This window comes from Poecilia reticulata, chromosome 10 (genome assembly GCF_904066995.2).
Source record: "Poecilia reticulata chromosome 10, P_reticulata-male-v2, whole genome shotgun sequence".
Classification (NCBI taxonomy): Eukaryota; Metazoa; Chordata; class Actinopteri; order Cyprinodontiformes; family Poeciliidae; genus Poecilia; species Poecilia reticulata.
In genome coordinates, this window is record NC_088839.1 from 8284757 (window position 1) to 8309816 (window position 25060).

General features: G+C 40.2%; 1 protein-coding gene across 8 annotated transcripts; it reads left to right on the plus strand.

The window, feature by feature from the left end:
- The first annotated feature begins 6780 nt into the window (after nucleotides 1-6780).
- On the plus strand, nucleotides 6781-24069 carry zdhhc2 (zDHHC palmitoyltransferase 2). 8 transcript variants are annotated; one of them, XM_081612055.1, is made up of 14 exons: nucleotides 6781-7279; nucleotides 11744-11770; nucleotides 13391-13485; nucleotides 13893-14013; nucleotides 14164-14233; nucleotides 14348-14380; nucleotides 15974-16094; nucleotides 16202-16240; nucleotides 17756-17888; nucleotides 19268-19394; nucleotides 22339-22431; nucleotides 22582-22727; nucleotides 22961-23025; nucleotides 23072-24069. In XM_081612055.1, the coding sequence occupies exons 1-13, from the start codon at nucleotides 7153-7155 to the stop codon at nucleotides 22999-23001; spliced, it is 1173 nt and encodes a 390-aa protein (XP_081468181.1). In that variant the 5' UTR covers nucleotides 6781-7152; the 3' UTR covers nucleotides 23002-23025; nucleotides 23072-24069. The 8 variants fall into 8 exon arrangements, with proteins under 8 accessions (XP_081468181.1, XP_081468183.1, XP_017162686.1 ...); XM_081612057.1 differs by having other exon boundaries at nucleotides 6783-7279; nucleotides 22582-22673; XM_017307197.2 differs by having other exon boundaries at nucleotides 6784-7279; nucleotides 23092-24069.
- The last annotated feature ends 991 nt before the right edge of the window (nucleotides 24070-25060 follow it).

Sequence of the window (25060 nt, forward strand, 5' to 3'; positions counted from 1 at the left end):
TTTGTGCTGTTTCGTCATTAGTGACCAGTAGCCTTCTGTTCTTGGCTTGTTGAACTTCATGTCAGATGGATTTCAAAATGACATAGTCGCTCTCTGTGGTGATGAAACGTGTTAGCTCCGCTGTTGCGGGCATGTCCACGTTGTAAGGTTAAATTATCATGAGCTTTATTATTTGGGCCCCGTGATTAGCCCCGCCCCCCGGCCGACGCCGTATTGTTCCGCTACTGTGTCACATGTTTGGCTGAGGAGTGGAGGCAGCAGTATGGCGTCTTGTCTGGAGCTTATTATAACAAGGTAAGTTTCATGTTAAAAATGATCACGTTTTTGACTATTTTTATGGAGGCATTATTTTTCCGTTTACACGAGTATTGATTCATATAAACAGTTCGATTAACGTACATATATTTGTTTGGATATCACGGTATATACGACTGTTTATTATCTTAACCTAACATTGAAACTGCCAGGAAAATCTGGAGGCCATTTGAATTAGCATTATTTAGCTGCGGAGGTCGTTTTCTTTACGTTTTTGGCTGTAGACTGCAAAATGGGGGAGTGGCTGTGCTGCAGCGTTGGCTTGATCTAAGCCACAGGTGTCAAACTCGAGTCCTGGAGGGCCACTGTCCTGCAACATTTAGATGTGCCGCTGCTGCACCACACCTGAATACAATAATTAGTTAATTAGCAAGACTCTGGAGAACGTATCTTACACAGTGAGGAGGCAATTGAGCCATTTGACTCTGGTGTTTTGTACCTGTGGCACATCTAAAAACTGACAAAATGTTTTCTCCTTGTCTGTGTGTCATGTTGGTGACTGAAGCCTGTTATGATGACTCCAACACATTTTTTCAGACAGGTTGGCACGACTTTTAATGCTGTCCAAATTTTTTTCTATAAGCTGACTAATTTCTTTAGTAATTATTTCTGACTTTTTTATGCTTTGTCTTGTAAACCAGGTGGCAGAGTAATTTGAATGACTATGACGGTGACGCACACAGGTGAGTCTGATTAGTTTTGCTCACACTACTTTTTAAAAATATTTATTATCCTAATGTTTCTGCTATATTTCCTGTTTTTCCTTCCAGCTGGAAGTCTTCCTCCTTCATGTTGGCGAAAACAAGAGCAGCACCAAAGACACTTCACTATCAGTGACCACAAGACCATCCATGGCCGCTTCCAATGAACTTTCAAAGCACACTTCACCTTCAGTGCAAAGTACCATGAATGTATGACCTTTGTTGTATATTGCTGTCAGTGCTGTTTGATGTTTTGAAATAAAAGTAAATTATATTCTACAAATGGTGCTGGTGTTTTTGTAGCATCTAATGTCTTAAATTCAACACTCTTAAAGTGTCTATATAGGTCAACACTGAATGGAGTAGAAGTTACACTTTTGAAAGTGTTATTTGTGATAGTCAACACTCACAGTAGTTGAAATCAATTACACTTCAGTGTTAATTGACCCAAAAACTAGTGTATATTGTCAAAAGTTAACACTATAAATGTGTTAATCTAACACAGAACAGTGTAAAGAAAAGAACAACATAGAAATCTGAGTTTTAAAATTCTACTGGCAGGGTATGCTGTGGTGACGCAGGGGTTAAGCACAACTCTCATATGAAGGCTCTAGTTTTTAATGTGGCTGTTGTGGGTTCGCTTTCCGGTCTTCCCCTTCTCTCATTACCCACCGTTTGTCAATATACTACCAAATAAAAGCCAATAGAGCAATTATAATTTTTTCCCCCCAGAAACTACTGGCCATCAATAATCCCCCAATTCATTTTAACTCTGTAGGAGCTGATGGAACACTTCCAAATTTGCTGTGTGAGACTTGGAGGGGTGTAGTTGGGAGGAACAGCCCCCCCAATCTGAACTCGAGTGGTGTTCTATTGTTGGACTTCTGTGTTCGTCACGGATTATCCATAACGAACACCATGTCCAGGCCTAAGGGCGTCCTGGTGCCAAATGCACAAATGGATGCCTTAGGGCGCAGTTCGATGATCAACTTTGTCATCGTATCATCAGATCTGCGGCGGCATGTCTTGGACACTCGGGTGAAGAGAGGTGAGGAGCTGTCCACTGACTTCACTGTTGCGTCTCGGTCCAGACTGTTGTCTAGATGAACACTGAAGTGTTTATATTCAACCACCTCCACTTCTTCTCCCATGATGTAAATGGAGTTTGATTTGATCCTGTTCCTCCTGAAATCAACAATCCCTTCCTTTGTTCTCTGGTGCTCTGGCTTCCTGACCACAGTCTGAATTCATGGACTGTTAAGTCAACTGGTCTCTAAATTCTCCTTAGGTGTCAATAAAAAATACATTTCATGAATAAAATATCAAAAATAAAACATCAGGGCTGCAGAGTTGGTAGCACTGTTGCCTTGCAGCAGTAAAGTCTTGGGTTTGAATCCCGGCCTGAGTTCTTTATGCATGGGGTTTCCATGTTCTCCATGTGCATGAGTGGATTCTCTCCGGGTGCTCCGGCTTCCTCACACAGTACAAAAAGATTTTGTGCACATTAGATAATAGATGGATGATGGAAACATTTTTAATTTGCTTATAATTATCATTATTCTTAGTAATAATAATTGCAACAATAATGAAAATATCAATATATTAGTATGTTAATCTTTCATCCTTAGAGCTGTATAAGTACATATAAGTACATATATATATATATATATATATATATATATATATATATATATATATATATATATATATATATATATATATATATATATATATATATATATATATATATATATATATATATATATATATATATATATGTATATATATATATATATATATATATATATATATATACTTATATATATATATATATATATATATATATATATATATATATATATATATATATATATATATATATATATATATATATTACTTTAAGTGAACACCAGAGCAATAGAGGCTCAGATCTACCACACCAGAGAAGACCCAAGGTGTAGGTTGTGCAAGGAGGCCCCTGAGACAGTCCAGCACATAATAGCAGGGTGCAAGATGCTGGCAGGGAAAGCGTACATGGAACGACATAACCAAGTGGTGGGCATAGTGTACAGGAACATCTGTGCAGAATATGGACTGGAAGCCCCGAGATCAAAGTGGGGAACACCCCCAAAAGTGGTGGAGAATGACCGAGCTAAGATCCTGTGGGACTTCCAGATCCAGACAGACAAGATGGTAATGGCGAACCAACCGGACATTGTGGTGGTGGATAAAGAACAGAGGAAAGCCGTTGTGGTGGATGTAGCAATACCAAGTGACTACAACATCAGGAAAAAGGAGCATGAGAAATTGGAGAAGTACCAGGGCCTCAGGGAGGAACTGGAAAAGACCTGGAAGGTGAAGACCACAGTGGTGCCTGTGGTCATCGGGGCCCTCGGGGCAGTCACCCCCAAACTGGAGCAGTGGCTCAAACAGATCCCAGGAACAACATCAGACATCTCAGTCCAGAAATGTGCAGTTCTAGGCACAGCCAAGATACTGCGCAGAACCCTCAAGCTCCCAGGCCTCTGGTAGAGGACCCGAGCTCAGAGGATGAAACAGACCACCCGCGGAGGGTGAGAAGGGAATTTTTATTTTTTATATATATATATATATATATATATATATATATATATATATATATATATATATATATATATATATAATGCATGTATATAAAGTGAAATAATCTGTCAATGGAATAATATGTATTTTTTCTGATACTTTAAGGAATTATTAACTTAGTACAAGCTCCTATATTTTTCTGACAAGTTATTTGCAAGTTAGTTTTTATATTATTTCTGGTGTATTAAAATATATGCACTAGAAACTACACCAAAATTATTTGTGTTTTTGCAGCCTTGATGTGACTATTTAATTTTGTTTATGTATTTTGTTTCTCATGGGACTTTTCTGCCAGACACTTGGACATCTTGATTGCGTTCTGTGACTCAATGCTAATATAACCTAGCTAGCTAGCCAGCTAGTAAACAGCTAGCACTCATTGCCAGTTGGCTGGACGAAGTTCGTACATTTTCTTGAGGATATACGTATTAAGTTCCACTCATAAAGGTCTTAAATTTGAGTTAATAAAACCTACAGAAACCCTGCTGAGACAGACAAACACACACACTTGCTGTCAAATCAAAGCTAAAAATAACATTCGAGTCAATGAGCTTTAGGAGAAACGCCACACTTTCGGCTGACCTGAAATTGTCAAAAGTGATGGTTTCAGCCCAGACTGTTTGCTGCGCAGCAGATAAAGTAGGTCTCTAGGACTGAGGGGCTCAGAAAGACTTGTTTGCTTTAAAAAAAAGATGGTGAATGAATAGGTTGGTGCTTGCAGAATAAAGTCCCGTTGGCCGAGTTAAAATCCACTGCAGAGATTTGAGAAAACCGTGTAATGATTTACAGGGGCTTACAAGAAGTCAAAATTGGCATGTGATACTATTTTCAGCATTTTCCATGATGACCCAGGTGAAAAAAAAGTATACTTTAGTATACTTCAAACATACTAAACCCTCTGATGCGTAACTGGGTCCTTTTTGACCCGGTGAGGTCATCTTTTAGCAATATCTTTGTAATGAAAAGTTTTCATCACTTCATATTCCAGGTATTCCTCAAGAAACATGTTACTGATATCATGCAATTCAAATTTTTAATTTACCTTTTATACATTTTAAGAAATAGCATGTTTTATGTTACTACCCCATTCTTCCGTTAGTGGGTCCAAAATGACCCGCATTCATTTCCTATGGAGTTTAATGGGAATCTTTGTTTCTTACTAACTGTAACTCTCAGAAAAAAAAATTTTTTGTGAACCAAACACACTGAGACCTAAGTGTCACCCCTGAATAATATTATTTTACACAGCAGGAACTCTTACATATAAGTAGTACTATCTTTATTTTTTATCTTACAAATGTGTTTGTGTGTGTCAATCATGAGTACTCTGACAGCGTTATTGTCACAAATCAACATATTGGCTTTCTTCAAAGTTAGCCAACACTAGTTATCTAACCCACTAGCTAACATTACCACCTATATTTTATTGTACATGTGTATTATTTGTGTCTATGTGTCTGTGTGTGTCTGACACCCTGGATGAGAATAGCACGAGAGAGAATGTGTTGAATGACATACAAAACCTGTTGATCAATGTGTTCAAGGTTCTTTCTTTTATCATTTCAATAAATAAAATAAAATTTTATAGCTATAGAAATAAATGAGCCAGAAAAGTATAGAGTGTCTTCTCTGGGTTGGGGAGGAAGTCCTACCTCAAGTGGAGGAGTTCAAGTATCTCAGGATCTTGTTCACCAATGTTAGCTAGCTTGGTTAGCTAGCTAGCTAGTTTCAGGAAACGTGCTTTATCGTACCCCCCCCCCCCCATGCCCACACACACACACACACATAATGGATGTTAACATGGTCCATTATTGACATTTCATCATTGTTGTTGTAAAATTGCTACTGTTGTCATTTTGTTTTAAAACTATTCTACAAATTGTCAGAAATGTTCTACAAATTGTTCTAAAATTTAAAAAGGGAAAAATGAAAATATTTTAAACATGAAATAACTCTTGTGTGAAATAAAACACAGTAGAAAGTATTATACAAAACATTATTTTGAATCAAAATGACAAAAGTAGCATAAAAACAAATTGTTTGTAACCCGGGTCAAAAATGACCCACTCACTGAAGACTGTTTAGTCAGTCACTCACGCATCAGAGGGTTAAATTTGTGAAAGTACACTTTAAGTATACTAATTTTTAAGTGTACTACCTATAAGTATATCGGAAGTATACTAAAAATACACTTGTACCAATTTCGAAATTAGTACTTTAAAGACACTTAAACATAATTTTACCAAAATACACTTTTAATATATTAAATAAAAGTATACTTTAAGTGAACAAAATATGAATGAATATGTATGCATTTTTAAGTGCCTTAATAATCTTTTACTATTTATTAAAATTGCATGCAATAAAAAAAGGATAATCATGATGTAATTTTTAAGAAAGTACCCAATCAATTTTCAGATGTGTGATGTAAAACCTTATAATCAACGGCATTAGCTCCAGTTCACACTCCAGACCAGATGGTGATTCCCAGCCCCGGTCTTTCTGCATGGAGTTTGCATGTTCTCCCTGTGCATGCGTGGGTTTTCTCCGGGTACTCTGGTTTCCTCCCACAGTCCAAAAACATGACTGTCAGGTTAATTGGCCTCTCCAAATTGCCCCTAGTGTGAGTGTGTGTGCATGGTTGTGTGTCCTGTGTGTCTCTGTGTTGCCCTGCGACAGACTGGCGACCTGTCCAGGGTGAACCCCGCCTCTCGCCCGGAACGTTAGCTGGAGATGGGCACCAGCAACCCTCCCGACCCCACCGAGGGACAAGGGTGTAAAGAAAATGGATGGATGGTTTATTATAGGATGCTTGACTCGAACCAGTAACCTACCGATTAACGAGACGAACGTTCTTGGGTCGAATGAGAAGAGGCCAGAATCCGGCTAAATATCTTGACCACAAAATATTTAGCAAACACGGAAATTGTATTTAAAGCAGATGTTTGATAACGTAGGAAGGAGACTGCTTCTAATAAATATTAAACGGTGAAAACGCGGGGCATGATGGGAGGTGGCTGCCTTCACTACGACCGGACGATCTGGTCCAATACGTGTGTGTGTGTGTGTGTGCGCGCGCGTGTGTGTGCGTATATATCCAGTCTGAACTCATTGAACCTATCTCCTGCGCGCGCAAAAAAATGTGCCAGGCTTGCAGCATCCCGTGGACGTCATGGCAACGTGTCGCGCGGCGCTGGCTCTCAGTCAGACTTGCGTCTGTCTGCGCGCGTGCGCGTGTTTATGTGTGAGAATGCGCGCGGCAAGCCGTCTGATATCGTCTTATCCGTAGTAGGAGAGAGAGAGGAAGAGAGAGAGAGGGAGAGGAGGGGGGCGGTGCGGCAGAGAGGCATCAGAGGAGCCCGGCGGGGACGTTGCGACTGAGCTCCCGGTGAGACTGGTGATCACACTACGATGCAGTGACGGCTCCTACGAGAAGAAGCAGGAGACACGCGCCGCGGGAGAAGAAGAGCAGCACGCGAATGAGCACGGTACGATGATCGACTCGTCGTAGACCATGGCGCCGTCGGGTCCACGGAGCATCAAGCGGGGCTGTCAGAGAGTCCTCTACTGGATCCCGGTCCTGTTCATCGCCCTCATAGTGGCGTGGTCCTACTACGCCTATGTCTTGCAGCTTTGCATAGGTAAGAGCCGGCTGTCTGGGTACTATGAGGATGTGTGTGGGGGATGTAGAAAGGGGAATACCTCTGTCTGGTGTTTTGTCTCTTTTGTTATTGAGGGGGGGAAACGGGTTTCATTTTTGTTTTGGGTCCGAGACTGTTTGGTTTTTCTCTTTTAATGGTGCAGACGCAAACTGGGGCCAAGGCAGAAGCAAACAAAGCTGCTAGGTCCCCTGGAACCCAACAGGGGATGGGTCTTAATAGCAATAATACTGTAATGAAAGTCAGTCAATTGACATTTAATATGTCCTTTAAGTGTTTTATTTATTTTGTTGTTTATTTGATATTGACAGATAGTATGTTTATGTATGTCACAGTGAACATAGCCGTAGGTAATTCACAACACTCGTCTATAGAAGGGCCTTTAACAGTTAATTAAAATGTAAAGTTAAGATCAACAATATTTGTACCTTTGAGTACAATTCTGGTCCATCTTTAGTCTTAAGCCTCGAAATGAATATTTTAATGTCTGTTCAAGGTTAAAAATTGTGCCTGGAAAAAGTTTTCAGCCCCTTTGAGCTGTTTGTCACATTTCAACCACAACCTTCAATGTGCTTTACTGTGGTTTTTACTTTCATAGACCCACAGAAAGTAGCATCTGATAGCGACGTGTAAGGGAGGGGATTAAATGTCATCAAAAACTTTTGTAGATAAAAATCTGAAAAGTGTGTCCAAGATTTTTATTTTTTACAACAGATCCCTGACTTGTCGTGTTTCTGGCTGTGTGGTTGGTGTTGTTTTCATACTGTAAGGTGAATTTTAAGGTGAACCTACTTCTTTTGCAGCATTTACCTCTTAGCTCTTACCGGCGCTCCTGAAACGTCCCCACAGCATGATACAACCACCACTTTGCTTACGTTCAAGCTATTTCTCTCTCACCTTCCTCCACATATTGCTTACTACATGGCTTGAGACAAATGTGCAAATCTCAGTTGTCATAGTTCTGTTATCACAGCCATAAAGAACTAGCTTGATGCTATCTTTCATAGGATATTGTATTTCCAGAGCTTTGGATTTATATTCTGCATGGCGATGTTTCTTTGTGTCTGTTACCGTCCTCAGACCACATGCTCATTTTCAGGTTGGATTTGGGACATTGTGATAGAGGAAGGAAAAAGAACGAGGAAAATGTAGTTTAGTTGTATTTAATACTAATGTACACTTAGAGGTTCGGGTAACCCTAACCCTTTTGTGCAGCTTCTTTGAACAACGGACTTTTTTTTTTCCACCCTTCCATAAAGTTCACACTCGTAGAGCGCGTCATGATCAGTTGTCACGTCTGAAGAAAAGCTGCCCCACAGCATGACGCTGCCACCACCAAGCTTCGCGCTGTGTGAGGCTCGTGCTTCAGATGAAGGTCGGCTCAGTCCGTTTGTAGTTGGGATGTGACAAAATGCGAAGCTGTTCAATGAGGTCTGGCTTCCGATTTTAATCTGTTTTTCTTTTCCAGCTTTCTTTTCTAAGAGAAAAAAAATGTCAGAAAATATTTTCAAAATGTGGCTTTTTTGAAAAATCATCTCTTCTGAGAGTTGTTTGAAGGCGTATTAAGGTCGGACAACGAGAATTTTTGATTAATTACAATAATATAGTAAAACAACAAAATTATAAGACTTATGATGAGGGAAAAAAAGCTTCGATACATTGAGATCAGTCAGTGTGGTTCTTTTTTCAAAACAGACACAGTTGTTTGCTCAGATGTCTCAAATTCCTGATATTAGCCATAAGTTGATGCTAATGGGTTAAGAGATCAGGATTTTCTGTTAAGGATCATATGGACCAAAGTATACTTACATATATGTATATTTATACCAAAGTATAACTTTACAAAATGCCTAATTCCTAGTTTTAATTGTTTGTTGTTTGTTATTTTTCATGTTGGAGTTCTCATAAAATTGCAAATTTATTACGACTGTATTCTTGTAATATGTATTTTTTCTTGTAATTGAAAAAGAAAGAAAGAAAGAAAGAAAGAAAGAAAGAAAGAAAGAAAGAAAGAAAGAAAGAAAGAAAGAAAGAAAGAAAGAAAGAAAGAAAGAAAGAAAGAAAGAAAGAAAGAAAGAAAGAAAGAAAGAAAGAAAATCTTAGCCTGACCCTAATATTCAAGTCCAAATAAACATAGAATCTGTAAAACAAGATGGCGGTTCTGGGTTTGCTGACGTCATTCTTGATTATGGAAGCCCAAGAATTTCAATGGTGGAAAAAAAAAAAAAAATCCAGATTTTTCCCCAATAAGAAAAAAAATAATCTTCAAACAACAAAAATTTGATTAATCAATAAAATCAATTCATCGCTCAGCCTAACGTGGAACAGGAAGACTCGTTAGCTTTCCCCGCCAATGATCAAAGCGAGCGTGGTGATATTTATTTTACTTTCTAAAGATTTTAACGGTTATTGAACAGCGTGCTTTCGATTAATAGTTACATTAGTAGTGCTTAATGTTAGCTAAAAAGCCCCAACATTCAATTACCGCCTTCATTACGTGATGACAGTCATGTGCTAGCATCTGCAGTTTTTACATGCTGTTGTAAAAACACAGACCGCAGGACAATAAACCAGTGAGGCGCACTTTGTCGACCGGTGCAGCGTGACAGGATATAAGAAACGGATTAGACCATCTGATTCTCCCTCTGCCACTTCATCATCACCAGCTTAAAGTCTTACAGTGAAAGCTTCAGGCTCGTGTGCTCACCCCGCACCCACCGTCCAAATTTATATCCACCAGCACAGACACAATCAGCATTATCTGCTGGCAAAAAGCCGGACCCCTAATGGCTTTCCTGCGCGCGCGCCCGCTCGTACCGGGCTTCCTGAGTTTACTGGGTTGTCCCGGATAGTGATGGTTTTCTAGGATGTCTCGCTCGCGCTCCATTTGGCAGCAAGAAGTCAGAGCGCGTGGAAGAAAAGTCAAAAAAAAAAAAAAAAAGTGGGGTGGAGGGGATGAAATGGAGACGGTCTAATGAGAGAGGAGAGGATGTTCCGACAGCTTGTTCCCGAAATATTAACCTTCTTCACAGAATCAACCCTTTATGACAGATCAATGAGCGCTGGAGGGAAATCCAAAATAAACCCTCCATCAGCAGGCTTTGTTTTTTTTTCATTTTTTTCTTCTGTAAACCGCGTTTCCTTCGCATGCCTCGTCACAAGACTGAAATTGTGATGCATTCAGGTCACACAACAAGCAGCTGCTCCGGGGCCCCCCGTCTCACTCAGCAGAAGACAGGACACACAGAGTCGGTTGTGTGAAAGTATCATCAGCTGATGCTCCTCCGATCACTTAATCCCATTGTCTGGTTTGCATAACTCGCCTCCATAAATCTGCGGTTGACCCATTTTCCGTCAAACGATACCAAACAGCATCAGCCTTTGAACCGAGCACCTACATCAGGTGGAAATTTGGTTGTCGGAGATAAAATAAAAAACCCAGAATGTATTTCTATCGCTTTTACAGACATGTCAATATAACATGCCTTTAAAGGATTGTGGCATTGTATGTTTTCCAGGCACATGGTGCCACTTTATAGCACAATCAAGTATATTAACTTCGATTGTTATAAAAATACTATCTAAAATATTGCCTAAATGAAATTTGGCTTTGTAATTTAACACCTTGAGATTGGGCCTCTGTCTCTTTAAGATGCTTCTGCTCGTTCTGAAACTCCGCCCGCAGGGTCACAGCTTAACTCCTCTATTAACCCTTTAAGAAGTGTTTTTACCGGTGTTGCATTGAGAAGTAGCTCCTATAATGAGATGTGAAGTTCCATCAGGTGTTTGCTAACTGCTGCTGGCTAGTCTGAAGGAGCTGAGTGCAGGAGTCGCGTGAGAGGGCTGCTCTGTTGAGAGGGAAGCTCTGAAGGAGGAGGAGCTTTGTCTTCAAAGGCGGGGCTAGGTCTAACCAGGCGTTTTGCACAGCTGAGTGGTAGCCATGGAGATTAAAGGCTTTCTCAAACAAGCATGAAAGAAACAAAACATTCCAGGTATATTTTTGATGGGGGAATAATATTATAATGTGATTTAAAGCTAAAAAGAGTTGATTTTAGATGATATTGACCGCGTTAGCCTCACACACGTTTTCTTTCGTTTCCACGTTGGCTGCAGAGGGCCGACGATGTACTCGATTAACTGCGTTCACCATTCCTCCTACAGCTCTCCACCAAACGAGGCGTTTGCGCGTCTGCTGGGTTTTCTAAAGGAATGATATTAGAGGCACATTTTCCGAGAGACTCAGTGAGTCGAACTGACCAGCATGTTGCATATTGATTTTGTGTCTGACCATACTGAGCTCAGGAACCGAAGGCTCCACCAGCTCAGCGTTTATTCACTTCCACCGCTCTGAAGTCAAAATGCTTGACTTTTCCTCCAGCAGCGCTGCGCTCACCCACTGCATATTTCCTCATGCTGACTGTCTTTTTTTAATGGTTTGTTTTCCAGAATCCATCGAGGACACAGGAGAGAAGGGTAAGAGATCTACAAGACAATATTCTCCCAGTCGAAAAATTGAGAGCGGAGCTCCAGCTTCAAATATAACGTAGTATTTGGTCACAGCTAATTGAATTAAATTTATCAAACATATTTTATTTACATTGACAATTTCATAAATTGACTTGGCTTGACTTAATTTTGTCACTTGTGACCAGTTATTGCAACATATTTAGGTTGGATCACCTGTTTTCTTTTTTCGGGCGTTTAGTCACAATAAAGCTTTAGGTATGATGATGCCTTCCCAAAGTATTCACACCCTGTGGACATTTCCTTATTTTGTCATGTTACAGAGATTTTTGTGAGAACTTCATAGAACAAACAGCAACATGCACTAAAAAAAAACAAAATGTATCTTTGAAACATCTTTAAAAAAATCTCCCTATTTTGTTACTGCTAATTTGATTAGTTTTGCTCAAACTATAATTCTGATTTGATTGAAGGTTTGATTGGAATTCAACACCAGATGGTACCCTGTAAAAAACTAACAAAAAAAAATGTCTCTAATTTACAGTAAAATACGGCAGCTGTGGTTGCCATAATTTTACTTTTTAAATACGGTGAAGAGGCCGAACAGCTGTAAAAAAATTCTGGCTATTCTGAACATTTGTTTTTCAGCTTGGCTTTCAGATGTTTCTTTTCCCCCTTATATAACCAGTTTATTCAGCATACTTAACCTTCTGACCTGTATCGAGCTAAATTGGGGCCATAAAGTTTGCACCCAATTTTAATTTGTTTGAAATTGAAAGAACTTGTTGCTGAGAAATTATTTTGAAACAGAAAAAGAATCAAACTAAATAACAAAGTGGGGGAAAAGAAGTTCAAAACTACTTTTCAAATTTAGAACTTAAACTTAAGTCTTATTTAAGTTTAAGATACTTTTTTTGGTTTGAATTTTTTAAAAAGAGAGCAAAGTTTTTGGCCCCAATTTAGTTCCATACTATTATAAATACAATAATTAAACTATGGTCAAATCACTGCAAAAAATAAAAAAAATAAATCTCCCCAAAAAACATCTGAAAGCTGTTTATATTATCAACTGAAGTAATTCTTTTATCGAATGCTGAGTTGGCTTGACAATAATAGATGGCTTTTAAATAGTTTTTAGGTATGTTATTAATTAATCTCTAAACACTTTATAAACCATTCATACATATCTATTTTGCATTAATTAAAGGTGAGAAGGAGACAAAATCTACCTGTTTCTTGCCAAGGTAATAGTGAGCCAAGTCAGTTCACTAATATAATCTATATAGAATTGTTAAACATTTTGGATTACCTTGTAAACATAATTCTTTAACTTATACTCTCCTTCTCACCCTTAAATAAGGCATAATAAACAGTCATTAATAATTTATAAAGGATTTATAGCTGCATGGGTAACATATAACCTATCTTTTAGCCATCTATAAGTGGTACGGCTGAGTTCTACAGTAAACCATGAATACCAGGCATTGAATGCTAATAACTGTGTAATAACTGAGGTTTCTCTCATGAAGCAGAAGATGTGGCAACACTGTAGAAATTCCCACTGTGAACACGGCCACACACACACACACACACACAGACAGACTGTTGTTCCTGTCGGTCTGCTTTCAGTCGTCTACCTGCTGGCCTACCATGCCATCTTCATCATGTTCGTGTGGGCGTACTGGCAGACCATCTTCACCAAACCCATGAACCCCCTGAAGGAGGTGAGTGCGTCCGGTCGGGATGATGAAACGCTGCAGGAAGCGGCTACAGCTCCCCCGCTCTCATGTGATTGAGCGCTCCGTTTAGACCAATAATGCTTCCTGGTAGGAGCGCCTGAAGCTGCTGCACTTTAATGGCTGTGATTTTGACCGCAGAGTGAGCACATGAACACATCCCACCGCTGCCTCGGCTCACATATGAGATTCTTCTTTATGAGACGTAATTGATCGATCAGTGGAGGTTTCGCCCATCTTAAAGAATTCTCTCCTGTTATTATCATCTCGGTTCTTTGCTTCCACTGTTCAGTCACATATATCTTTTTCTTGTCAGTAATGTCCAGCTGACGCTGCGCTTGTGGCACAAGCGGGTCAGAGAGCTGAGCTTTGTCTCTCCCCTCTGCCCCACGTAGTTTCAGCTGTCCCACTCTGACAAGGAGCTGCTGGAGCGCGAAGATCGCGGAGAGTCCCAGCAGGAGATCCTGAGGAGAATAGCCAAGGATCTGCCCATCTACACGCGCACCAACTCCGGAGGTAACGACACGCTCCACGAATGAGCCTTACGGGGTTCCGTTACTGCCAAAAAAATACGCAGCCTGGCCCGGCTCAGCCTCTTTGGGTCAAGTGCTAAGAGAGGCGGCGGCGGCTGATTACTGAGTGATTGAACTGACTGTGTCTCCTCAGCGATTCGTTTCTGTGACCGCTGCCATCTGCTGAAGCCTGATCGATGCCACCATTGTTCAGTCTGCGATAAGTACGCCTCCCCCGCACCTCTGCAGCACAGATCATATAACAATATAGCGCGATAGCATGCTGACAGGAGGAGTCTAATTTAATTACACTGATGTCGACTCGTGCTGTGTTGCAGATGCATCCTGAAGATGGATCACCACTGCCCCTGGTACGTACCGCGCCGTCGCCCCGATGCCTATGTAAACAAAACTATTTATTGAACGTCACTTTCCGTTTGCGTTTGGACTAGCAGGGGCTTTCCGTAACGGTGAACGCAGAGCCTTGTGAAAGTGTTCACACCCCTGGAGCTTTTCCACAGTTTGTCACATGGCAACTGCCAGTGGCGGCTCTAGGAAATGTTTTATAAGGGTGATGAGACCAAGCCAGAAAAATTTTTAGGGAGGGAAGGCTAAAAACAAAAGAATAAAAAACTATGTATAAATGTATGTGTACACATATACAGTTATATTTTTTATTTTATGGATTTATTTGTCGGGTTTTATGTTTCGTTTTCATTTTACCTCAGCATAATTGCTCATGTCGTATTTTGGCTAAATTGAGACACCTGCGGGTATTCAATCTCCTTATACTGCTACTTCCTAATTCCCCTTCTCTTCGCCCTATCAGAACATTTGCTTCAGTCCAAAATCCATATATTTTTTCCCCCATATTTTCCAAAAACTAGTCAATTATAACTGTGCCGATTTGACAGTATCTAATAATACTGTCAAATTTTTATTAATACCAGCGGGGTGGCCGACATTTTTCAAGAAGGGGCCATGGTCCCCCCTCGCCCATCAATTGTGGGCGCCACTGGCAACTGCAAACTTCAATATATCTTGTTGGTTTTTAATGTGAAAGAAAATCACAAAATAGTACATAGCTGTAATTTGTGAGGAAAAGATGCATTATTCCTTTTTTTTCTTTACACATAAAATTCTAAATTGTGATGTTCTTTAATATCCAACACCCTGTTCTCTGACACCATTCAACAACATTAAACCAAAATGGAGGCTAATAATTTCACTCCAATGTAAATCCAGCTCTTCTTAAAGATTTGTTAGAGAGAAAAAAACAACTCCACAAGTTGTGAAAAGGTAACAGAGCCACAAAAATCTCACATTTAGCAAGAAGACAGTCACAAGAATCACAGTTTTCAACGAGTCACACAAGTGGGGGAAACATGTGGAAGAAGAAGAAGAAATTGTGTTCAGAAAATAACATTTTGGCCAAAAACACTGAAACATGAACACAACATCCCCAAATTTGAAAACTTGTGGTAAAAACGTTTCCTCAGAGTTGAAAGGAGTAAAGATGGAGCAAAACGCAGGGCGACCCTGGAAGCAAACAAGCAGCAGGACAACAACACCGGTCATAAAGCCACAGAATGGCCCAGTCAAAGTCCACACCTAAATCCAAATGAGAATCTGTGGCAAGAAACTTGACGTGTCTTGTGAGTGCGACCAGACAAAATGTGGAAAAGGCGTATCGATACTTTTGTAAACACGCTGCTATTATTATAATGTCTGCAGAGGGGAAGAAATCCAAGCTGAGTTCAACATGAACATGATTTGCTCTCTGCTGAGTTTTTAATCAAATCGTTTGTTCAGATGAAACTTTGTTTGCTCTCCAACCAGCAAATAATCCAGCAGGATAAACTGAAACGTCGACAGGCTAACAAATGTGTTGCTTAGCGTCTCGTTCGAGGATGTTTAAGCGTCCGGGTAAACCCTAACGACCTTTCTTCACCGTCTGTCTGCAGGGTCAACAACTGTGTGGGATTCTCCAACTACAAATTCTTCATGCTGTTCCTGGCCTACTCTCTGCTTTACTGCCTTTTTATTACCGCCACAGATCTCCAGTACTTCATCAAGTTCTGGACAGTAAGTACAGACAAATCGGCACATTCATCCCATAAAACGTATAAAACAACAGCAGAGTGTACTGTGTTGTTTTGTTTCACAATGTGATGTTTGATCTTTTCAACAAGGCTGGAGGTAGAGCCCATTTCCGTCTGAGAGAGTACCTGGTACGAACCACGCAGCTCGTTAGCGATGCACTAAATTAGAAACTGGAAACAGTGGCACGCAAAAGTTTGAGCTCCCCCTGAAATATTTGGCTTGTGTTTTTTTTTAGCTTTCTGTTTGAGCTGCGGTTTGTTGCTGTGCTGCAGTCAGTGACATTGAGAACTTCTCTCTGCTAGAGGAAGACGGGGGTTTTCACCGGATACCTGCAGAGTTTGGAAGGGAGCATCACGCCATCTGGAAAATAGATGGAGGTGCCTGTTCCAGCTGACAGCAAAGGGCAGGACGGCCCGTCAGAAACGGCTCATAGTTTTGCTCGACAGCTAAACAGATTCTGTTCAGGGGAACCAAACTTGTCTGTCGCTGTGTAAAGAACTCTATGGAAGCCCATTTTCAACACCAATTTAAAGGAATAAAAAAAAACAACAAATTATAAAGCAAGCTATAACTATGAGATTGCATCTCACAATTATTACTTATCGTTTTTATTAAATACTGTCAAAGCTCTCAGATGCTGAGCTCTAATCATGAACGTACACTTTAGATATCACAGTCTATTATTATATTATTAATTACTGGTTTAAAACAGTAGCCAGTCATAATTATTAACAATAAGCTTGGAAGTGGTAAAAAAAAGACTAGCATATTACATGTTGATTTATTTTTTACATAAATAGGTAGTAATTTAAAACTAATATCATGCGTATGGATAATTAGCACATGCTAAATAGTAGCTTGCATGCCAGCCTTATTTAGCTTGAACTGAGTGATGCCGTGTGTTTAAAGTGACTTAGACTGTGATGCTCATTGCTTCTCTAATCCTCACTGGTCTTACTGGTCAGTGATGCTGATGTAGTTTGTCTTAATTTGAAGAATAAAGGACAATGACGAACATCTTCAGTCACAATGTTAGCCAAAAGGTAAAGCTGTGGTAGCTTGAAGCTAATTTTAGCTTTTGCTAGATGCTAACCAGCGAACAACTAACAGGATGGCTGCACTAAACACAAGGTATGCTAAGCTAATTAGCCATTTGCTGAATACCTTGAGTAAAATGAAGCTCTGCATCGACAGGATGAGTTGAAGTTACACAAATCTCTACCATTTCTGCTTGACGTTGGTATGGATTTGTATTTATTTGAATCTGTATGTATAATATAAAAGTGCGCTGTGATTTCAAACTTATTTACCCAATTCTTGTTCTATGTTTCAGTGAAGTTGTTTTATTTAATTCCACACCGAAAAAGGAGCATGGTTGTATATAAACTTCTCAATGGGAACTCTTTGACTCATTAACATGACAGTGTAATCACTATGAAATCTTTAATAACGGCACTTTTAATTATGGCTTCGTTGCTCATATTTAAAAAGATAATATCTCCTAATTAAGGTTTTTCCTTTTGGAGCTGGGCTTCCACAGGGACTCTGTAGGACACTAAATCTCTAATTCCCGTAGGTCCAGCCAGTCCTCTGCCCCTCAGAACCAGCAGGTTCCTGGTAACGTTCTCCATCTTCCTCCCCAGAAAGGCCTCCCGGACACCCAGGCGAAGTTCCACATCCTGTTCCTCTTCTTCTCGGCCTCCATGTTCTCCGTCAGCCTGGCTTCCCTCTTCATTTATCACTGCTGGCTCGTCTGCAAGAACAGATCCACGCTGGGTGTGTCTTGTTTTCAGCCACAGCCACCATCCGGGCCAGACTGGGGCGGTAGCCCAGGGCTCCAGGTTTTTGGGGGGCACAATTTTTTTTGTATGATAAAAACATTGCATAATAATCAGTTATGAAACCAGAAACAAACATTAATTTATCAAATGCCATAATCGAAATCAAGAATAATCAAAAAATATACTTTAAGTACATTAATCAGTGATTAAGTTATTAATCAAAGACCAACTCTAAATAAATAAGGGGTTTTAGCCTTGATTTCAAGGATCTTAGTGTTTTTAAGTTTGTTCTAGATTTGTGGTGCATAGAAGCTGAATGCTGCTTCTTTATGTTTGTTTCTGGTTCTGGGGATGCAGAACCAGAAGACCTGAACGGTCTGGAGGGTTCAGACAGCAGCAGCAGATCTTTAATGAATTTTAGTGCTGAGCCTCTCAGTGATTTATAAAATAACTAAAGTATTTGAACGTCTGTTTATTCTCCGAGCTACAGTTTATTGAAAAGAGAGAAAGTCGTTCCAACATTAAAATTCATCATATGAAATCAAATTAAGTTAGTTAAACTTAATTAATTTACGCCTGGTTAACATGACAACGCCATAAACGTAATATATTTATTTGGATAAGCTTAGTTTGATTACTTGCAACAAATGAACTCAGTTTTTTAAAGTCGGATCAACTGCTTTCTTTCTCCTACTATTTGTGACGAAAAAAGCATGTTGGTGAATCTGATAAATTTTTGTGAATTAAACATTAAAATATTAGAAAATGTATGACAATATAGCACATACTTTTTACACCAACTCGGAGCAATCAGTCGGACGTTTTAAACCAAGAATCCATCAGTTTGTGAACTGCATGAGTAAACTTATTTTATTTTTATTTTATTTTTTGGGCTAGGGCACCAAAACCTGCTTCAGGCCAGGGGCCCCCATTCCTCTAAATCCGGCCCTGGCCAGGGCCTCCGGTTACATCCGTCCTCCTCGACGCATCGGAGATGAAGGAGAGTTTTAAACTGTATTTATATTTATTTTTTTTCGATTCTCATTAGAAGAGCACAGTGGCAGGCGTTGTCTCGGCGCGTCGAGGAGAGCGGGTTACCCAGAGGACCGTGTTACAGCAGCATCACGCAAAGACGCGCGGCTCAGAGTCGTACGCCGCTTAGAGACGGACACCGATACGGCGTCCAGAAAGGCAAAACGTCACACCACCAAAACGTCGCAACAAAGACGCTTTGGTTCAGTGGAATTTCACTGAGCGAGGGTTAGGGCTCCCCCTGCTGACCCGGAGTTGCGTCGTCAGTCGGGCGTCTGAGCAGAGCCTGGATGCATTTGCTCATCTTTTCTCCTCTGTCTGTCTGTCTGTCTGCCGTTTCAGAGGCCGTGCGTGCTCCCGTGTTTCGTCACGGCACGGACAAGAACGGCTTCAGCCTCGGTTTCACCAAGAACTTCCTCCAGGTGTTTGGGGATGAGGCCAAATACTGGCCTGTTCCCGTTTTTTCCAGGTGAGCTCATCCGTCACAGCCAGCTGAAGCCGAACGGTTTTAAAAATGTTTGTGATGCTTTTTTTTTTTTTTTTTTTCCGGGGTACTCTGGCTTCCAACCAAAGGACAAAACCATGACTGTTTAGTGAATTGTTTTTTTTTGTCTTTAAGTCTGTGTGAGTGCAGGGGCGGTCCTAGACTGTTTGGTGCCCTGGGCCAGCATCATTTTAAAGAAAAGTGAAAGTAACCTGGATAATAATATAAACACACATGGCACAACACACAAACAACAAAAGTAAACAACACAAATACAAAAAATTAATACAATTAAAATGAATGAACTATAGTATAAAATGTATACTATAGTTGCATTTTTCACAGCTGTATGGTTGCCATGGAGATTAATGGATTTCTCAAACATGCATGAAAGAATCAAAGCGACACTCCAGGTGTGTTTTTGATGAGGGAACAACATCATATAAATTTGATTTTGCATAATCCTGCCCCTTTAAGGAGACTGTTTCCAGCTCTAACGCCCCGATCACCCGACCTCATTCCTCTGCTAATAGTTTTAGTTTTATGTCAGCCCTCCGTCTGGCTGCTGATCTGCTCCGCTCCAGATCGACCTCTGCATCAGAAACGTCACACGACTCCACAGAAGCCTCGGCGCAGCAGTCAGATCAAAGTTTTCTCCCGTTGCGCTCCGCCGGCGCGATCTTGAACGTCCCACCGAGTGATCTCATAAGACAAGCTCATGTTTGATGAGCAGATGGGGGATTTCGTGTTCAGATGGAGCAGCTTATGCTGTCAGCCGGTGAAGAGCCTCTGCATGCACATTACAAACTGCCAGACGAGACGAGTCAGGGGCGTTTTTCATCCTGCACCTGCTGCCCCTGTTCTTCCTTATAATCCTCGTTGAGGTGTAATAATGTACAGATGTGGACGCTCTGTTTTATGTCATAGCATATAAGCAGGGCCCTGCAGAAGGGTTTATACTCCTTGAACTTTTTCACATTTTATCACGTAACAAATGCAGATATCAATGGATTTTATTTGGGGGGGTCGGCATTTTATTTAAAACTGCACTCTACACATGACGTCGTCATGGTGAAACATGGCGGCGGCAGCGTCAAGTTGATCAGAGCAGATAGAAAATAGAAAAACAGAAAAAAAAATTCTTCAACAGCCTTTGAATCTGTGGCTGAATTTGAGTTTGCACATCAGGCTTTGAAATTATCGTCTGGAAAAAGATTTATTTAGACGCGGGCGCTATTTTACTTTCACTTAAAGTTGCATAAAAATAATTTTTTTAACATATTGATTAAAATTGTTACTATGATATAACAATTTGATATAAGACAGATGATGTGTGGAAAAAAAATCTAACTTCTCTACAGAAATCCGCCACTCAGAAAGAACCAATCAGAGACAGGAGCAGGGTCTTAGCGCTGGCAATCACACTAGTGTATGAGCTGTTCTCTGCTACGCTACAGCTGGTTCACCATAACGTAGCCCCGCTGCATGATGGGAGATGAACAGTTTTCCTGTAGCAGTAAGGTGTTTCTCCGCCATTAGCACATTAACAGCACGTGTACGAGCATGATTGGCACAGATAAGTCCCTCCTCCTGGCTCTGATTTTTTTGTTTCTGACTGGGAGCGGTGCACTTCTTCAGTAGAAGAGGTGGAGGGTTTTATCAAACTGTCTGACTCATACAGTCACAACATGGTGACAGTTTTAACAAATATGTAACAAAAAAAACATTTTGGTAAAAATGACATACTGTGTGTTGGTTTATTAAGTCTCAATAAAACACCGTGAAGTTTGTGGTCGTAAACATGAAAAGGGGAGAGAATACTTTCACAAAGCATTTTATCAAGTCTCACTCTGTCAGATTCCCATTTTCACAGCAGCTCTCTAAATGTCAGCAATCTGCAGGAATTCAGACATATATACAGTCTAACTGATGTATTTATACATGTATGAATGAAGTCGGTGTTCGACCTGGAGCTATCTGAGTCCGGCCACTTACTGTCTAACAAAGTGCTTCAAACGACTGAAGGTCCCGGCGGAACACTGCGGCCGCATCAGCATCAGCATCAGCATCAGCATCACCGCTGTAAATCAATACAGAGGCTGCAGCTCCACAATCTCACTAATTCCTGCTGACAGAGCGAGAAATACTCTGATTGTATCACTGCTGACGTTCAGAAGGTCTAGATTTCCCTTTGGCTGTTAAATCTATGATTTAAGTGTGTCAGGAACTTCTCGCATTCGACAGCTGAAGTGAATATAACGCCGCAAATGAAATACTGAACTCTGTTGTTACGTTCGTACACATGTAAGCTGCAGGAAGAAATAACTTTTTTTTTTTATCATTAATGCTACCTACTTTTTTCAGAGTTTTCTTAATATATTTTGTTTATTATATAAATCTGGACATTTTTATTGTCTGCTTCTCTCTTTCCTTCTTTATGCAATAAGAAGAGAACGTAAACTATGCGTGTTTGTGCAGTGAGCAGGACCGGATTCAGAAAAATAAGGGCCCCTGGTCAGGGGCTTTGGTGCCCTATCAGAAAGGGCTATGATGCTCTATCTGAAAAAAACAAAAAAGCATTTAACTTATGCAAATTACAGCACATTAATAGGTTGGCCCACACATAAGCAGGTTTAAAACCATGTTGGTCCCATAAAGATCTAACTTAAGGTCAAAGTTTTCAAATGTCTGTGTTTGTATCATCGTATAATTGCATGAGTTTTATATAAGTTATAATGTAAAGCATACATTCATTACAAAAAAAATCCTAAGTCTTTGGCGCCTCCCTATAAACTTGCTGCTGCCCCTATAAGCCATTTTGAAAGTTCAGCCCAGGAGGGTGAAAGTAATAAATATAAGACCAGAGTTAAAATAGATCATTTGATTCTTATGTATAGTATCAGCTCTTCTTCCTGTGTTGTCTGTACAGTTTAGGTGACGGATGCTCATTCCCGACCTGCCTGGTGAATCTGGACCCTGAGCAGCCGTCGTCTCCCTCTGGATCCAGCTCAGCCAGCCAAAGGTGACTGTTTTACCGTTTCACTTAAAATGCGAGAGAAAAAAAAAACTAATAATGAAATAAAATTGACTTTAGGTTTCATCCCAGCATTCAGAACTATTTTATTATAAACAGAGTTTTATTAGTTTGTGTTTTTTTCTTTTGTCTTTGTAGTGCAGCAGAGGGCCGACAGTTCCCGTCCAAACCGCTCCGAGAGAGCCAGAGTCGACTGCTCACCAGCACCCCCTCCTGGCCAGAGAGTGAAGGTGCAGGAGACAAGGACAAGAAGGGCAAGGCCACGGACACCAATTTTTGCAAAAGTATTCTTTGCACCCCTTTAACACTTCCACATTTCGTGACGTTGCAGCCCAAGATTTTAATAAATTGTGATTTTTTTTATAAACCAACACAAAAATGATGCATCATATGATGCTTGTCTGATTTTTTTTTAAAGTGAAAAATGTAGAAAAGTTCAAGGGGGATGAATACTTCTGCAACTTTTTCTACTTGTGTTTCTGGAGTGTTTTACGTGTGTTTATGTGTGTGTGTTCAGGTGCCAGTAACCCGGTGATGACCATTGAGAACGAGGCGTAACAATGATCACACATGACCAGAAATGTAGGTAAACATGATCCCAACATTAAAACCACATCATCATCATCAGTAACTGTTTTCATCCTCCAGGTCAATGCTGCCCTCCTCCGTGTTTGTGCCTATCAGAACTCGGCGTGATTGGCGGCGACGTCCTCTGACGTCTGCCGTCACGCAACGCGACTCGACCGACGAGCGGTCCGGGATTTACCGCTGCCGTCAGAAAGTCAAGTGGATGAAAAAAAAAAAAAAAAAAAAAAAAAAAGGACATTGCATTCCAGTCATCTGCTGTTCTTTGGATGTAAATAAGCACAGAGATGCAATCGAGAGGATTGCATTTTGTTTCTAACTCAGTCCGCTGCTTTTTTCTTTTCTGTTGCGTTCAAGAACCACCTGCTGCTGGTTTCCCTCGATTCTTTGGCACATCAAAACAAAACAAAAAAAAAGAAAAATTTGCTGAGCGATATCAACTCTCTCTGACATTCTTTTCTCTTGTGAAATGTTTGTTCTTTTCGTTTCCACACGCATCATGGTGAGTATTGTGAACGTGAAAGAGTTGCATGCTCTCATCTCAGGATGTCGACGACGCAAACACATGCTGGTAACGACAGAAGAAGAAGAAATTGTAGTAATTAGTAATTACATTTAAAAAAAGAAAAAGGGCTCTTCTGACTCCGAGTGGCCTGAGTGAGGATGTCACTGAAACATCTGCAGGAGCTCAAAGCCTGGAGTTCACGTCTCACTGCTGCCCAGACTCTTTCCCGACTGTTTCCTGTCCTGGACGGAGTTTCTGCAACCGGCGACGACCGACCGCCGTGGAAAAGCAGAGACTGTTCAGTGATTGGCTGAATTATTGGAAGAAAAAAAAAAAAGTCCTGTACAGTCACTTTAGGCTGGGAATAACTACATTATTAAACTGTAACTCAATAGTACTTTCAAGAATGTACACTTTGAAAAGCTTCGTTGTAACATATATTTTTCTATCTTTCTGTCTGAGACGACGTGGATGTTGTGAGGCAGGCGATGTAACAGCTGAGATGCCTTATGGGAATAAAATGAGCTCATCCTCTGTGTCGGCGTGTTTGAAGATTTCAAGAGTTTTTTTTTTTTTATCAGAAATGAGGGGCTACTGAAAATTATGCACTCAGTTCTTGGTCTGGGCTCCTTTTACATCAGTGCAACAATAAGCGACGGCTTTAATCAGTTTACCGAATGAGCCCATCTTGACCCGTCCTGCGGGAAAATACCTAAAACACCCTGCAGAAATATTAAATATTACCAAGTATTTCTGATTTCTAGAGCAAACAACGGTAACGCTTTTTTTTGACACTGTCGTAAACATAACACCCGAACATGACAGTCTTCATGGATGTTTATAACTGATGTCATAAAGTGTCGGTCGGTAAATAATGACACTTTTAATGCAATGTTGCTTTAAAAGTCCATTAAGTGCCAATTTTGCATTAAAGTGTCATTATTTACAAAATCGTGTAAGGTTGGCACTTTTAAACTTTTTTTTGCATTATGTCATTATTTTCCTAATCACACTTCATGACATCAGTCATTAACATTCATGAAGACTCCACTCCTTCATGTTCATAGCAGGTGTTATGTTTATGACAGTGTTAGGAACAAATAAAGTGTTACCCAAACACCTTACTGCACTCAAAATAAGACAAGCAACTTTTCAGCAACAGACTTTTTTTTAAGTCAACAATTCCTTAATATTAATGAAAAAGTACTAATTATAAGCAGAGTTGGTGATTTGGACTTTGTAGTTGTATCACCATATTTTGTGATAAGTATTTATTGTTTCTTTTTTAGGTGACTGTACGGCTGTGACTGAACCCACAAACAGTAATAAAACATTACAGTTTGTAATGTGATTCTTTACACATGAAGAAGTCGGATATATATCACTAAGTGCATTTATAAAATGTGTTGATATTTACTGATGCTAACTGAACAAACAGTGGAGAGAACAGTAAAAATAATTCAGACCATACGGACAGCATTTGGGTTTCTCAAACAGTACTTGGAATTTAACATTAAAAGGATGAAT

Bases quoted from the DNA above. Each gene is read 5' to 3' on its own strand.
- zdhhc2 (XM_081612055.1), top strand. From the start codon at position 7,153: ATGGCGCCGTCGGGTCCACGGAGCATCAAGCGGGGCTGTCAGAGAGTC. The intron at 16,095-16,201 runs GTAAGTACAGAC...CTTTTCAACAAG, and splicing joins ACTTCATCAAGTTCTGGACA to GCTGGAGGTAGAGCCCATTT. The intron at 16,241-17,755 runs GTACGAACCACG...CTTCCTCCCCAG, and splicing joins TCCGTCTGAGAGAGTACCTG to AAAGGCCTCCCGGACACCCA.